Source organism: Falco punctatus, assembly GCF_963210335.1.
Source record: "Falco punctatus genome assembly, chromosome: 8".
Lineage (NCBI taxonomy): Eukaryota > Metazoa > Chordata > Aves > Falconiformes > Falconidae > Falco > Falco punctatus.
The window spans coordinates 40864871-40881367 of record NC_137588.1 but is presented as its reverse complement, the minus strand read 5'-3'; the positions used below and the strand labels follow the sequence as shown (position 1 = coordinate 40881367).

General features: G+C 38.7%; 1 protein-coding gene across 2 annotated transcripts in view; it reads right to left on the bottom strand.

Moving 5' to 3' along the window:
* The window catches only part of EPC2 (enhancer of polycomb homolog 2), a gene marked incomplete at its 5' end in the record, with an annotated part of 50639 nt that overhangs the window by 14864 nt on the left and 19278 nt on the right, over nucleotides 1-16497 (bottom strand). For both annotated transcript variants that reach the window (XM_080400070.1, XM_080400071.1), the window contains 6 exons: nucleotides 1219-1308; nucleotides 1598-1789; nucleotides 4465-4597; nucleotides 4851-4999; nucleotides 5801-6007; nucleotides 9210-9355. In XM_080400070.1, the coding sequence (XP_080256196.1) occupies nucleotides 1219-1308; nucleotides 1598-1789; nucleotides 4465-4597; nucleotides 4851-4999; nucleotides 5801-6007; nucleotides 9210-9355 (917 nt within the window). The remainder of the gene's footprint in view (nucleotides 1-1218; nucleotides 1309-1597; nucleotides 1790-4464; nucleotides 4598-4850; nucleotides 5000-5800; nucleotides 6008-9209; nucleotides 9356-16497) is intronic.

Sequence of the window (16497 nt, the reverse complement as noted above, 5' to 3'; positions counted from 1 at the left end):
TCAACTTGTTTTGGCAAAGGAATTAACTCACAGGCTAAGGAAAGAAAAAAAGAAGGATGAATTCTAAGCAGGAGAGAAGCTTCAGCTAACCCTCTGAAGCTAAGCAGAAAAGGTGATTAGATGAGCAACCAAGTAGTAAAAAAAAAAAAATCCCTCACCCAAACTGAAATACCAAGTAACCTGAGAGGCCAAACAAAAAATGGGTGGCAAACAGACAAGTATGGTCTTAAATAACCCACTCATAAATTTCTAAAAGAAGAGGAGTATTTAAAAATACTGACATTCTGGGAAAGATTGAGTTGTCTGTGGTATTCTGAAAGTGACTACAACACAGCAGGACACTGCAAAGATGGCACAGTAACAGTGCCAGCACACACCTGACCTGGGCAAAGAATTTCCAGTACAACTTGTATGAGATGCCCATGCTACAATCTGAGCATTCTGGGGAATGTCTGGGCTTCTGAAACAGCCTTCCTAGTGACTAGATGACTTCCCTGTAAGTGGCTTTAAACGCTACACAATTATTTTTTCGTGTACCTTCATGCTTCCCATGGGAAGCAAGCAAAGAAAAACCAGACCCATCACAGTGTTGTTGTTGCCCTTCCTGGTCCTCTGCAGCCTAGAGCTCCCCATCTAGAAGCACATGCTTGGTAAAAAACTATCATTCGGTGGTTCTGAGATGATGACAGGACATCTATAATTAGTCTCTGTCCTCTGCACATTCTTGCGATTGCAATCTAGTGTTTTTCAATATGTCTACAGTCTGCACTGTTTTCAAAAGAAAATTTTGACAACTATATGAAAAAATCCTCAACAGATTAAACCCCTCTGCTTCAACAGCAGACTCTACTCAATGCCCCAGTGGGATCTCTCAGCAGGTCTGAGAACCGGGACAACTAGTACCTAACTCCTAATGAGCTCTACAGTCTGGGAAGAAAGAACATGCTAAGAAAACTGGGGGGGGGGGGGGGGGGGGGACGACGACAAAAAAAACCCTCACTCCCTTACATCACAGAGTAACAATACAATGAGAATAATTCTCAAAGATTGAGAATAACAGGTCTTTGGAATCACCAAATCATCAAAGCTTTGGTGGTGAAAGTGGGAACAGAAGAACTATTACACTAGCACAACGACAATCTCAATTAAAAAAAAAAAACAACAGCAAAGCAACAAAACAAAAGACACCACACTAAATCCAACAGCAGACAGTCTTACAGCATAATACTGGCATCCTGCTCTTCTCCTGAAAGCACAAGATCCATCAGGATCATTTTCTTCTTCTGCTTCTGATACTGGTGAGGGTACCTAGACCAGAAAACAAAGTCATTCTTCTAACTGCCATGTTTATATAATATAATTTTATTTATTATACCAAGTTTTATTTATATAGCATGAACTGCCACATTTATATATTAAATGCAAGCTTCTCCAAAGCCTAGCTTCAAAGAAGAACACTTACTCACAGTTTATCCAAGTACCTTACGTACATCCACTGTCCAACAGAGTTATTCTCCATTTCAGGCCAGACTGACCAAATCACAGGCAACTGAAATTTCTGCCTTCTGTACACGGAGATGCTGTAACAGAGTATTACCTGCGGGAACTCATCTTCATCCGAGCTGTGGAAGTCATACTGTTTAATGTCACTCTTGCTGATAACAGGCAAGGGCTCAGCAGAGGGCTGTTGAGGAGTTACTACACACTCCATTTTAGGTTTCTTTAGATACTTCTTCTTTTGACGTACAACATCTGACACCTCCTCCTTTAGCGATGAATGATGAGGATGCTGTTTGTGAAAAAAACAAAAATTTAAAAAAAATAATTAACCTTTCCTTTTCTCATGCCTTGAAGACATGACTGCTTGTCTTTCAGAGCCTCTCACCATGCAGCATCTGCAGACTATTTCAGATACATAAGGCAAAATTTACTTAAAACACTAAAAAACCCAGAAATTTACCTCCAATTGTCTTTATGGGTATTTATCAATAAACAAGCTGAAAGTTTTCAAGCCACATGGCTACTTAAGAGGTTCCTAGCTTTGTAGTACTCTCAGTATACTGTAACTGGAAATCCTAATTTGATTATTTTCTGAAATCTCAGTTTTCTGTGGTAAACACTTCTGATTTTCTGACCTGCTCTGATATGTTCAAAAGAAACAATCTGATTTGTTTCGTGTTTCTCAGCTTGTATTTTTGAAAAGATGCACTTTTAATTTGGGTTTGCTATTTAAGATCTTGCGAGCATAAACCCCCCCATAGTAAGCAACTCCATGAATATTAAACCGTTCTCTTGAACACAAATGCTATCAGACCTCAAAGCTTTTAAATTCAAAGGCAGATTACTCCACTTTAAAAATTCTCTATAGTAAGTTAAAGCCAGGGCAGTTCTGAAAAAGTGTTTGTCTGCTCCAAACTACACTTATCAACAACGGCCCTAGTAAAGGAGCTGAGCTCCATAACGGGAGAGGCAAAGCTGCCGGCCCAACAAAGACCCCTGCCCGAGAACCGCGGCCGGGGGCTTAGAGTAAACTCCGTGACCACAAGGTGTCGCGGGTGCTAAATACAAATTTCAAAAGGTCTTCAGCTCCCCAGCCTTGCATCCAAGCATTTTATAGGAACTAGTATTTCAGGTTATTTCCTCAAAACCACGTCTTAATTCCAAAGTTGGGTGCATTTCTTTCCTGCAACATTAACGGTGGAACATCAGGTCTTATCCTTCTTCTACACCGTATTTCATTCATAACTATAATGACATTAAAATGGCTTGCAGCGGTATCCTGGGGTTTTTGTTTTGGTTTGTTCAGGGTTTTTGTTTGTTCCAAACACATGACCTTCTATTATTTATGTTTTAAAGCAAGGATAGCCACTAAGGAGGAAAATATGTACTTATAACTTCAGTAGGTACTTATAGCTTAAGTTAAAGGAAACATGATATGAAGAAGTAGAAACAAGACAAGCAGACAATCACTTGTAGTAATACAATTATGCTAAGATTGGAAGCAGTTAATTTTTCAATTAATGCTTGTATTAACTGCAAAAAAAACCCCACCAAACCTTATTCTCAAGTAGCAATCTTAAAAACATTAACCCAAAATGGATACATTTGTCAACAGTGCTGCTTGTAGTGTAAGCTGCTTGTGACAATATTATTAGCTTCCATTTAATTTTATCAGAACCACACATCACCAGAACCAACAAATACAGTCATGGTCAACTAGGATCCTTTGGAAAAAGATTATAATGCTCTTTTGCACAGATGTATAGACTGTCCTCATAAGAACATCATAATGAGTATGCAGAACATTATGACCTGATTTGGTACTGGAACTGAATAGTGACAGAAGATAGAGATCCCTTTGCTGTATTTTTCTTAATTTTTTTTTTTTGTGGAGTAAGTTTCTTCGTAAGACAAAAAAAACCCCAAACCATTAAAGTTTAGCATTTCTAGCTACTTATTATTCATACATTCTTATTCTCCAGATGTTACTAACAAGGTAAATTATAAAACTAGATTAATTAGGTTCCTCTATAGATTAAAACAAACAAAAAAAATGTAAAGGAAGGCTTTGTCAAAGTAGCTTTAAGTACAGCACTCCACAACTTTGCTAGTTTTAGAAAGACAAAATAACTAGTGTGTCACACATGGCAACTTGAGCTGTACATCCTGCACTCACTCTCTGAGCACTCTCTCATCCTTTTGCAGAAACTAGGGGTTTCCAAATTTAGCCTCTTTCATCCACCTTCCTATGTTTGCTACTTACCTAATATGCTGAGGGCTATGTAGCAGCAGATATAAAAATGTCTACTCGGCATTACTGAGAAGCATACAGGCCTCAGTAATAACTAACTACTACAAATTCTAGTAAGTGTTTTTGAAAACATTAGTTGCTTACAACTTCTTTCAGCTGTCAACAAGGTAACAGATGCATTCCTGCACCTGGAAATTTTACTAATCAAAGATCAGTAACAGTTCAGAATAGTTTCTACAGTCCTTTGGCATTCTAGCTGTAATTCAGTAAAATCCTGTATTTTCAGGACTACCTTTGCACTGAGGGCCAGTCAGTGCTCAAGGACACCACCACCATCAGAAAAATTCAGTGCACTAGTCTCCCTTTGAAGTAAGAAGGAAAAACAATTCGCTATACTTGGCAATCTCATGAGGTCCTGCTAGCCATTTAACACCTTCCCATTTACTTCACCTTACAACAAAAGAGACAGAACCAAGAAGAAAAATGGAGACTAGTCTAACACTGGTGTTCACAGAAACAAACAGCAATGCCAGCCAAACGTTTAAAAACTTAGGTGGGAAAGACAACAACCATTGAACTGGAAAAACCACAGCAGTCTCCTGGACTCCCACCTTCAAGCACAGCAGCCTCCTACTCAGTTTTCCCGTCTCCTGGGTATATCCAAAAGGGTGATGGAACCGGTAGCAAGAGACTCACAGCAGAAGAAAGCTTACCTTAACTTTACATTCTTGAACTTTGTGATGATTTCCATTATGAAGAGTGGATGGAGTTGTGCTCATCTCTTTTTCAGGTCTATTAAGCTTCACTTCATTGAGGATTTCACCTCCATAATCACCCAAATGGTACCTAAAAAACCACAATTAAAAATATAATAATGCATTTCCACTTGCTTGAAAGACACAAACAAACAGTTTGCATAAAACCCTTTCTAATTTAGCTTCTGAAGTTTATGGTGCTACACAAGTCTTCGGCCGTGCATGTGTTCAGAAGACTAGCACCGATACAGGAATATATTAGAGGAGGTATTTTCAGATTTGATGAAAATTAAAAACCTTGGTATTATAAATGACTTCTTAAAGATAAGAATTTGCAATTTTACCTTTTCTCAACAACTTCTAATGTTAAATGCAATAGCTCGCGTTTTGTTTTTTCTCTTCTCTTAATCATCTCCAAAATTGTTATGGCTCTGCTAAACTCTCTTCTTAATTTCAACATCTTCTCATAAGATGCTTCATCGTTCTTTCGATTCTATTGAAAGATTAAACAAATTTTAAGTCAAAAGCAAAACCTGGGAGGCATAAATAGCAAAAAACAGTTACATAATGCTGCTGCAAGTGAGAATCATACAAGTACATTCAGAAGCTGCTTTTCCTAAAGCATAACCTAGCTGGTAAACAAGGCCACAAAACACAAACACTAACTTGTAAGAGTAAACTGAAAAAGAACTTTTCAGAAATTTCCTCCCCTGCTTTGTCTGATCAGATTCTGTATCAACCCAGCAGAAGTTTGTCAGAACAAGGAATTCAAGGCTTCCTAAAACACTTTTTCCACCTTGATTCTGCACATGGTAAGGTTGTCTACATATGTGTACAAAGTTGATGTAAAATACTGTGTAATTACAGATTACCTAGTTCACATCAATTCATGCTACAAATAAAAAACTTGAACTGTTTACTCCATGGCAAATGGAACGTAATTTTTCCCTTTTTCACAGAAAAATAAGTTTGTAACCTAGCAAGTCCCGCAGCTGCTTGTTTATGTGCCAATACCTACAAAAAAAATCACCTTTTGAGTTTCAGCTTTCTAAAAAACGGACAGACTGTAAATTCTCTATAGAGCACTGATGGATTACACACTGACTACATCATTCAGGAGGTCTGAAGTTTAGCTGGGTCATCCAATATTGCAACTATTAATAGAGATAATCAGATCAGTAACTGTGGATACCGTAGGACAGATCCCACAAGATGCTGGGCAGGAATCAAAACAATTCCTATGACCGCAGGATTTAAAGTGACAGATTTAACACAGTGAAATCTGACAAGTTACCTTTCTGGTCTGCATCTTCTCAGTTCTCCTCCGGAAGGCAACATAAGGGTCGTTGTTGGTGGAGCCATCCCTCTTTTCTTGTTTGATTTGGGGGATGAGAGACGGCCCTCTGCAATTCTTACGCTTTCTTACCCAGTAGTCATATACAGCCTTAATAAGGTAGTCATCCTCATTTAGCAGCAATTTAGCTTCTTGAAGTGTTACGAGCTAAAAGACAAAATTCAAAAGGTGCAATTGGAATGGGGGTGAGGTGGTGGTACAGGGAGAAAAATCACCACACATCTCTTGTATGCTTTCTAAATAAACTTAATTCTTTTCCAGCACAAGAGTAAAGGGAGGAAAAAGTATCTAAATGGAAGAACTTAAGCCACCACTTGGTCTTCGTAAGTTAGATATATAGTTCCCAGCTCTTCTGAACTAGCATCATCATCTCTCAGAAACTTTCAGACAGTAGTCTAGCACTTCATCAATTCTTCATGAAATCTGAAAACATGGTTTGAAAAAATTACAAGCACAGGATATAAACGACTTACTACAATCTGCAGATCATCATTTGAAAATCAGTAACTTGGCTATTTCTCTCCCTAAAAACAGAAGTTTCTTATTGGTTAGCCATTATTAATGTATGATTCTTTGCAGTTTAATGTTGATTCCACTAGAAGATATTTTACTGTAGACAGAAAATATTCTGAAGTAAATCAGTTTCTTAATTTTTACCCCAAAATGTTTATTTTGTGATAGAAAATGATAATGACTGTCCCTATTTATTACAGCTCAGAGACACAAAGATGTGCACACCTTAGCTAAGTTATTTCAGTAGGAGATAGTTCAACACAGGTAATAAAAAGAAGAAAAGTTATCATTTAATGTTCGGCTTTTTATATGGCAATCAGACTCTAAATAAATGCAAACCCCATCACTGATTAACTAGTATGTTTGCTTAACATGCTCATACCATCTGAAACCCATTCATTAAATAAAAAGAAAACAGTATCTCTAATATTACTTAAAACAGAATTTGCACAGCATTTCATCTTCCCTGTAACTTGAAAAGTATCAACTGGACAACCTAAATTTGCAGTTCTACAACATGCCAAACTATGTTAAAACTTGTCCCTACATTAGGGTAAGCAGAAAAAGAAACAACACATTTCAGAAAAATATGGCTATCCGAACTAGAACCACTGCTACTATATAAGTGTTAATTCCAGCCAGAGCAGAATAAAACCCTTGCAATCTACAGTAGAACTAGAAAAACACAGAACTGTTTTTAAAAGAAGAAAAAAAAAAAAACCAAACACCAAAAACCCAACAGGCTACTAATGCCTCTGTGCAGTATTAAAACAATAATTTTGCATCTGTTCTAACTAGAATGGACATTAGCCTGGTTAATCAAACACACATACTCACCAGCATATCCTACCCACATGTAAAAGTTGATATGATTATGTATGTAGCTAACACACAACTTAAACATCGCTCCATCACTGTGAACAGTGCTTAAAAACGATTTCAGTCTTGTTTGTCCTTTGCTCCCTTTTTTCCATTAACATATTTCTTAATTAAAAAAAAAATCTACTCTGACTTGAGTGCACAGTTAGCAACATTAAATTAACCCTGCTTGCTTGTTTTTGCAAGTAACATGGATGCAATCTCTATATTCCCTACTTAAATCAGGTTACCAAAAAGCCCAAGAGGAATGTCTGGAACCCCCTCCCTGGCAAGGAAGGCACTGCCACCAGCATCCTTTTGTATTTCAGAGGGTAAGTCATGTAAACTGAAGCAAACTGTGTAGTAGCTCCAAGCAGGATTTGAGAGCACTATAACCCCATGTGGGGAAGGAATCTGCCAGGCAGCCAAACTTCTTTCTTTCCCAGGCTCCAGTAACCTGCAAGAATTTTTTTTGTCTTCGCATTCCTAACACAGAGCTTAAAACAGAGATACTCAATATCAGCTGAAAATTTTCTGTAGCCCAAAAGTAGGACAAGAAGCTTGAACACACAATTCACAATCCCTGAAGTCAGGCAAAAAATACTATACATGAAGTTCCACGCAGATTTAATCTGCGAAGAGGAATTTCTCTTCACACACCTTAAAGAGGGAGTCTATGCTATGAGAATCAATTACAGTGCTTCATGTGCACATAACAGCTTTTCTGTCATGGACTTCCTTAAATAAGCACTTTCTGGTTCTGCTATGTTTCGGCGTTATTTACATTTAAGGGAAAGAGAAAGGGGCGGCTGCCCACAGAGAAAAATTTATTTCTCATAATATTTTATTTTAGGAAAACATCATTCAGTTCTTAAATTTATCTTCATTATTCACGCAATCAGGAAAGATGAAACGAACATAAGGAGGATGCAAATTAACCTTGAAAACTGATAATCAGAACTGCTTTAACTGTAAGTCAAAACAGTGTTAACTATATCAAAGCTCTAAGAGATCCAAGTACCACATGTTCTACAAGTTATCATCCAGTGTACTTCGCAGGTTTTTTTCTTCACATCCCATCTTAGCACAGTAAGAAATGTTTACCTAATCCTTGTTAAAGTTGCTCTAAGGCGTAGAGAATACAAAATCTGGGCTCTCAACACATAGCATTGAACTAAATCAGGCTAACTAACTGAGGCAGAGCTGCAGATCCTGCAATGGATTTTTTCTCTCCTGCGAAACATCCATCTCACTGAGAAATAACTCTACCTATTTCAAACTTGCCTTTCAGAAACTGATCCTTCAGATGTAACTTTTGAGTAACATTTTTGGCTTTAAGACCCTTCTCCAGACACTGGCATCTTGGAACACCATAGGAACTGATGTTAAGATACTGGCACCTTCTATCCATGACAAAGTAACACACAGCACACACCTACTTCTAAAGCAAAGAAACTGGCCTCCAAGTCCGAATTTGAGTATAACTTTTTCTGGCATCTGTGCAGTTTCTACTCCAAGGGCCCAACCTTCACAAATGCTTTGCTTCACTTCAAATGTCAACTAAGGTCAATGTCCACCCATACCAAATGAAACAAAGATTTTGGATTCTCTTATGTTTATAGCCAAATCTATAGCCCTACTGATCACCACAAGCTTCTTCCATACCAACCCAGGCAAAACCAGATGTTTTAAGCTGTACTCTCTAACATGCTGTGGTCAGGCATTAGCATTTAAGAACAACTCCCTCCAACCAGCCCCCCAAAGCTCCCTCCCCACCTGTTTTTCTTCGAAGTTACCAATATTGACAATAAAGGACAGTAATGCGATTTCTGTTTAACTGCAGACTCACACAAACACAACTTACTCTGTTAGTAGGAAATAAAACACTGAGTTAGCAAATGAAAAACCACCCAGAACCACCCCATCAGAAAATGCAGACATCAAGAAACCTCCATGATTTCTTAACACAGTACAATACCTGACTAGAACTGGCTTTTTCGAGCCTGTCAACCATTATTTCAAACTGCAGCGGCTTGATTTCCATCTTCCGATTTAGTCTGTTCAGTAAGGTTTCATCCTCAGAATCCATATCATAATCTGGCTGTTCGTTGTCCAGATTAAAAGCTGAAACAAAAATATACACACAGAAAAATCTGAAATGCTTGGGAAACAACAAACTATGGAAATACAGAAGCATGCATATGACAATCAAATAAAATGAGTGATACAATTTCAGATTATCACATCTCTGCTGTAATACTTTTTTCATTACGCTAAAAAGTTTCCCCATAAAACAGCCGCAAGACAGTAGTTAGAAGTTGCTTGTGTCTGACTTCCAATATGAGAAGAATCAAAGAAATTTCATTTTATTTCAAATGGTTTGAAGGGGTGACAGGGAAAAAAGCTTTAGTTAAAAAATAATCCACAAATGCACAGAAATTTTAATATAGCTTTACAAAACAAGAGCAAAAATGTTTCTTACTGTTGTTATAATAAAGGTCCTCCAGAGTATCACAGTAAGATTCTTAACAATTAAGATAATTTTCAATCGAATCCCAGACTTGGAGAAAAATCACTTACACTGAAGCTCTAATAAAATGTCAGTTGTTTATTTTTAAATAGTTAACAAATCTGGAATCTTAAAATACTTAATAGACTAAACCTTTTTATTTTTTTTTCCTTCATATAACTGTGACACAAACTATGCTAGACTAACTGTGGGAATTGTTACCTTTTCTTCCAAACCAACTCAACTCTAGATGTAGAACCTGAATATTCCCACATACTCAGCAAAGAGCAAGTTCCTGACTTTACAGCAAAGCTCATTTATTACAGATTGTGCTATTAGTTTTCCACATTTAGACAAAGTTTCTGGTCCCACCAAAAGCAGAACTACAACACTCCAAATAATTCAATCAACAAGTAACTGTATTAACAGCAGCGAAGGGTTCTTGAAATACATGCTGTTCTTACTAGACAAACAGCACTTATATTTATGCTCTTAACTCACGGCTATATCTGAGCACTAACTTCAAGAAAACCTCTGCTACTGAGCTTTCCAGTAAAGACTCTTCCCCTGTGAAAGCCTTAAAACAAAAACTTGGAAGACCAGGAACAAAAGAAAAACACTGAAAAAAAAAAATAAAATCTTTAAAGCAAGTTATAGTATATTCTCTCCCATGGTCTGGCCAGTCAACACACAGGTGGTAAGCAGCATACTCTTGCCATATCGCAAACTAGCCCAAGACCCCTCTTTCTGAAACAGAATAGCTAAACCACTACCAGCATGTAATCTACTTGGCTACGCATGGAAGCTCTGTCAGATACAGCTGAGAAGTGCTCACAAGCAGTCCCTCACCACTTCCAGCTGTAAATTGCTACCTCTCGGAAGAGACAGTGCTCAACTACAAACTCTGACAATACCACGTGGTGAGAAGGCTTCTCCGGCCAAACATGAACACACACAGTGTAAGCATGCAATAAAAATTTATTTCAAGAAGAAATTAATGTAGCAGACTGTAACTATGTATCAAATGGAATTATTAATAATATTAATTTGATAATAAAAGATGCATAGCAACTTTATTTAAGACGCTGTCATTGGGCACATGACCCACAGCTCTCCCTCTAACCACCATATTTGCACTACAGCTTACAACACTGGATCCTGCTTCTCCAGTGGCATCTGGCATAAGTTTTGAGATAAAAACTGACCCTTTTTAAAAAAAATAATTCAGTTTGTAAAAATGCACTAAAAATATCACCAGGCCAAACTATGCACTTAGATTTAAAGTACCTGGGGTGACTGTCACATGATCCTGTCCAATAAGCTGAACAGCCAAACAACAAACTAGCAGCCAAGGGCCTGCGCTGGACTTGATGAAACCAGTCTGCTACCTACCATCTTCAGTGCCTGTAAGCTTTGCTCCAACTTCTCCCGTGTGGTCCCAGCAGAGCCACCTGGGAGCACAGTGTTGGCACCAGCATCACATCACCCACATCACATCACCATCACATCAGCCACAGACCGAAACGCGGTGAATTGTCCCGTCTGAGCTGTAACCCTCACTTCCCAACACTGGAAAAAGCTTCTCTCTCGTACAGCACTGACCTGTGCTCAAACGTGGGCTGAGTATGTCTGACTCCAACTGTCATACACCAGCATTTCTGAATTCTTCAGAGCTCTGCCAGGGAAGTCCAGCCCTGGCAGCTCCTACTTCTCCTGCTGCTGTGGAACGATCCCTGATATTGCACTTCCCCTCCACTACAACTGTAATTCACTGACCTCTTAAGCATGAGCTACCACTTTCACCAGAAAGTAATTACAGTTGTTTTCCCTGACCCAAGACCACCCCCAGTGCCTATGAAACTACTACAGCCCTAATGTACACTGTGAAATCACATACTCACAACTCTGCTCAAGGGAGGTGGTCAAAGTTTTCTAGACCAGGTATTCCCGTTATTTTGGAAAAACTCTCCTAACAATAAAGCCGGTCTCTCTACTCCAAAAAACAGATGTTTAACCATGTTTTTGCAGATGATGTGACAATACCCAGAAATCCATACAAGTGCAGAAAAGGCACTGCTTGTTTACCCTCAGACAGATGTTGGATCTTACAGATAAAAAAAAAAAAAAGCAATGTCAACCTATTACTAAATTATCTACTGATCAGGTAATCAATTCCCTGCAAACATAACGTTTTAAGACAATTTCTTTAAACCAGACTACCAGAGAGCAGGAAGATCCCTATGCAGAGAAGACGTGACGCTGTTCACCTGTAAATTGTAAGCAGTGCCAGTGAACTTGCCTTTGTCTTGAACCATGTACCTTCCTGCACCACCTTTCAGAACTAAATCAGGCAGGCTCGAGTGAGATGCTAAGGAGACACTAAGGCTAGCAAGAAGAAAAGAAGCCCAACCATTCCACCGACAAGCAACTTAAAAGACCAACCACCCCCAGGAATGCATTATGAATAGTAGTGACAAGACGGCAAGATCTCCATCTCAAAAAGGGAAGGCAGATTACCGCACTGCCAGCACCTAATGCAACCCTACAGTACATCTTTGCTGAAAACAGGGGAGTCCCTCCCTCCCACTGCTAGCAAGCCAAACCAGTTTGCAGGGGCACCCGGTAAACACCAGGACCAGTTCAAGACACAGAGGTGCGTGTGCAACCAGAAGTGGAACAGGGAAGCAAAGTGGAACCTCCCCTCCAACCATTACATTGGTTCATCTGCCCCTGTGAACTGCAGCTAAGTAACATATCAAGTCCGCCTAACTTCGTATGTTGGACTAAATTATTTGCTCATAAAACATCAGCCCTCTTAGCAGTCATTTTGAGACTTCATGAATAACAAATGAAGTGCTAAAGAACTGGAAAATCGAAAAAAACCTGTAATCATTAAGAAAACAAAAACAAAACCCAAAAACTACACCCTGAACTTCAACTCTACAAAAATATTTTGAGAAATAATCAAGATGACAAGATAAAAGGTATCCAACATGTACTTGCCAGGAACAAATTAAATCAAATAAATCCAGTCTCACTTTCTTAAACAAAAAGACGTCAGTACTGTGATGTGAGAACAGTAGTAGCCCTTGTCACATACACTGTTTTTCATACCATCTCGCAATGCTTTTCTTTTGCTAGCAATGCCTCTCATACTATTTTCATGACCTGTAGTTACCAATACAGTTCGCTCTCAAAGAAAGGGGGTTTACATGGAGGCTGCAGGTTAAGGACACTGAAGTAATGGAAGTAACACTTGTATTCCAACTCCTGTGTCAATGCAGAAAGGAAGGCCAGAGAGCCTCAGCAGCCTGTGGAAGCATATGAGGCTCGGGAAATGCAATGCTATTGCTCTAACCAATGCATGCAATCATAACGAGTTAATCGACCCAAGCTGGCTCACCACAGCTCTCAGACACTCATCAAGTGTCCACCTTCCCTTTATCTATCATTGCTCTCCAAAACGCACCTTCAGTGCCATCCTCAATCACCACTTTTCTTCTTTTCCCAAGCATTGAGTGAACTGTACTGGTTCCAGAAGAAGACATCTTTCATCCTGGAGTTGGCCTCCAGTATGGCAGCTTGCTGGCTTCAAAAGCCATCACAAGATACAGGTGGTTTATGTGCTCCCTGATGTAACCACCCATCACCACCTCTCTGCTCCTACCCCTGCCATAGCAACAGGTGGAACTGTTCATTCACGCCTGCATGAATTAGCGCAAAACCACTCAGCCACAGAAAGCACTGTATTTCAGATGACCCGCTACTAGTTAAACACAGCATTCTAAGAGCAACCAATCTGCCAGTTCACATAGTTTAAAATGGACCTATATCCCTTTTTCTTGGTTGTTCCTGGGAGATTCTTGTGATTGACTGATGAATCTAGCTCTCCTACTCCAAAGCTGCTGCATTCCTCCACACTGCATGTTTCTACAGTGCACTGTTAGACAGGGCCCCAGTGATCCTACCCATTAAGTTTACTTCATATGAATGCTCAAAACTTTTTGCTTGCTAATTTCTGTTGCAGAACCAACATCCCAGTTTACATCCTCTACCACTTTAACCATTCCCAATGGCAGTACCTGTCAGACAGATTTGCTTTTGTTTACTTAAGCTCCCCTAGGAGCTGGGTTTATACTAACTTAAAAACAAACTGCATTTCTGTAAGTTACACTAAATTCGGTTTAACTTAGCTAAATTAACTAATTTAATTTACTTAACAAAATTAAGGCTGTGGTTCCACAGTCATTTTAAGCTGTCATTGGCATGAGTTACCACTGAAACAAGCGGTTCCACTAGCTTCCCTCCCCAGTAAGCCACGTTCCTATCACCTTGCTACACCAGCAATCATGCAACAAGCCACAACAGAAAACTGATACCTAGTATGGAGGTTAACCTAACCAAAAAATGAAAGATAAGCTTTCTGCCAGATCACTTCCCAGAGCTGACTCACCCATGAACACAACTGCCACCAGAGGCACGCTGGCAGTAAGAAAGGAGCAGTGTCCATCCTGATGGCAGCAGCTACATCTGTACTGACCAAGAGCAAATGAACCACCACATCACGGTAGTTATAGCTAAAGTAGTAACAAACCAGCAAAACACCACCTCAGTGGCAAGTCTGCAGCACCGAAACAGCTCACAGGGAAGGTGCAATATATATACCTGTTTACACACCTAGGCTGTAAGCCCACAGCCTGAACAGATCCTGCTACAGCAACTTCTAAACACATGGAACACACAATGAATAAAAACCAGCCAACTCTCAGTTACAAGAAATGCACACGCTTCACTTGTGTTTCTTGTGCTTTGGTTTTGGGTTTTTTTTAAATTTAAAGAGTGACTAGAGTTCATCCCATACAACTTAATGATGATTATTTGACCTATATTTGAACAATCTCTGTTACTTATGATAAAACATTAGTTTGGTATCATTACCCTTTATATACACACACATGTAAATTACTTTTTTTTTTTGGTGCCATTCTTACTATTTCTGTTATGGACAGTGATTTTCTTACACCCACTTAGCTATAATTCTAGCACAGGTACAAGTGTACTTAACCTATTCTCTTTACTGCATATTAATAACTTACAATGCATCTTCATGTTACTGGAACTAGAAATATTCTTGTTAAATTATTAAGCATACTGGAATAATTAGAGTAGTTCAAGGCTTTTGTTTTATATTCAGTTCAAAGTCACCTGAGTTGGTGCTACCTAGGTCAACTAGTACCTGGAACCATGCTTATCCATGAATTCCATGCCTCAAAGAAATTAACTCTTCTCTGCTTGGAATCACTGGTAAGTTAAAAATATTAAAATCCTTGGCTACCAGATGAACAGCAAAACATAATTTGCTAGAAATAACCACCAGTAAGTATTCACTACAGTACGTGCCCTCTTGGCATCTATTAGTTTACATAACTTCCCTGCCCAAAGTTAAGTATTGTTGCTCTTTGTGCTTTTAACATGAAAACAGAATTTCTAAGCAGTTTACATAGCATAAAGCTGGCTTGTATCACACCTACTCCAACCAGAGTATGTGGGAAAAATTATCTTGGAGCAGGATCTGATGTTTATTTTCAGCTTAAATACCTTCTGCAATTCTGTCCGGAAAGACTGTGAGTCTCAACAAAACAAAGAACATTTTGGCATAATATGTTTAAAACTTTCAGACACGTTTATTTACAATATTTACAGTGTTACTGGCAATGTCCAAAGAAAAGAATAAAATACATTTCTCATTCAGCAGCTTAATTTCAGTTAATTCAGCCTCCCTTGCTTGCAGGTTTCTTTCTTGTATTAAGGAGAGAAATTACTTAATTTCCTTCTAGCTCATTTCTCACATTACCAGTATGATCTATACCATATCATGGAAGATCTTAAGCATTTCCAAATGCAAAGTTATTTCCAAAAATCTCTTATTTTATGAATACCCAGGGCCTTCAATATATAGCTGGTATTGCGCTTAAGAATCTTTGCCTAACTTCAATTGCAGTTCTGTCTATAAGCAGAAGACACAGAAACGTAAAATGCTTTCCTTGCTCAAATCTACATGCAGGTCAACAGCCTCTTGTTGAGGCAGCTGAAGAAATGTGTGAAAAAGATTATCAACACATTCTGCCTGGCAAGAGGACCACATTCCTGTTGAAGGTGTTTTATCATACCCCTGACATTAGTCTTTCCAATACAACTAAGAACCAAAACTGTGAACTAACTGGTGATGAGAAGTTTTCTCCGCAGAGACCCAGGACTGAATTTGTGCTTTACCATGAGGACTGACAAGACGCTGCAGTAATTGAATCTAAGGTTTTACTTAAAAAAAAAAAAAAAACACAACTCCTGGGAGAACTCCCAAGCCACAAAACAACCCCCTAGAACCACACAGACATGATCTGTGTGCCAAGGAATAACTGATTTATAAATGTGTGTCACTTGTCAACAGAGCAGCAACCAAAAATAAGTGTTAAAATTCAGAGACCATTGTAATTAACTGCAAGTTTAGATAAATTAATTGGATCTTTTAAGACACAGGAAGCTAAACTCATGCAGAAGAATACTTCATTTGACCTATAAAATAAGCTCAGAGTTCCCCACAGAAAGGGAACTCCATAGTTCTAGCAAAACGCAAATAACCATTACCCATAGCCCAGAATACATCCATGCCACATTGCATAGCTTGAACTCCACTGTTAGAACAGCTAAAACAGAACCTCCATTAACTCTATTACGATCAATAAAATGAAGGCAGGTT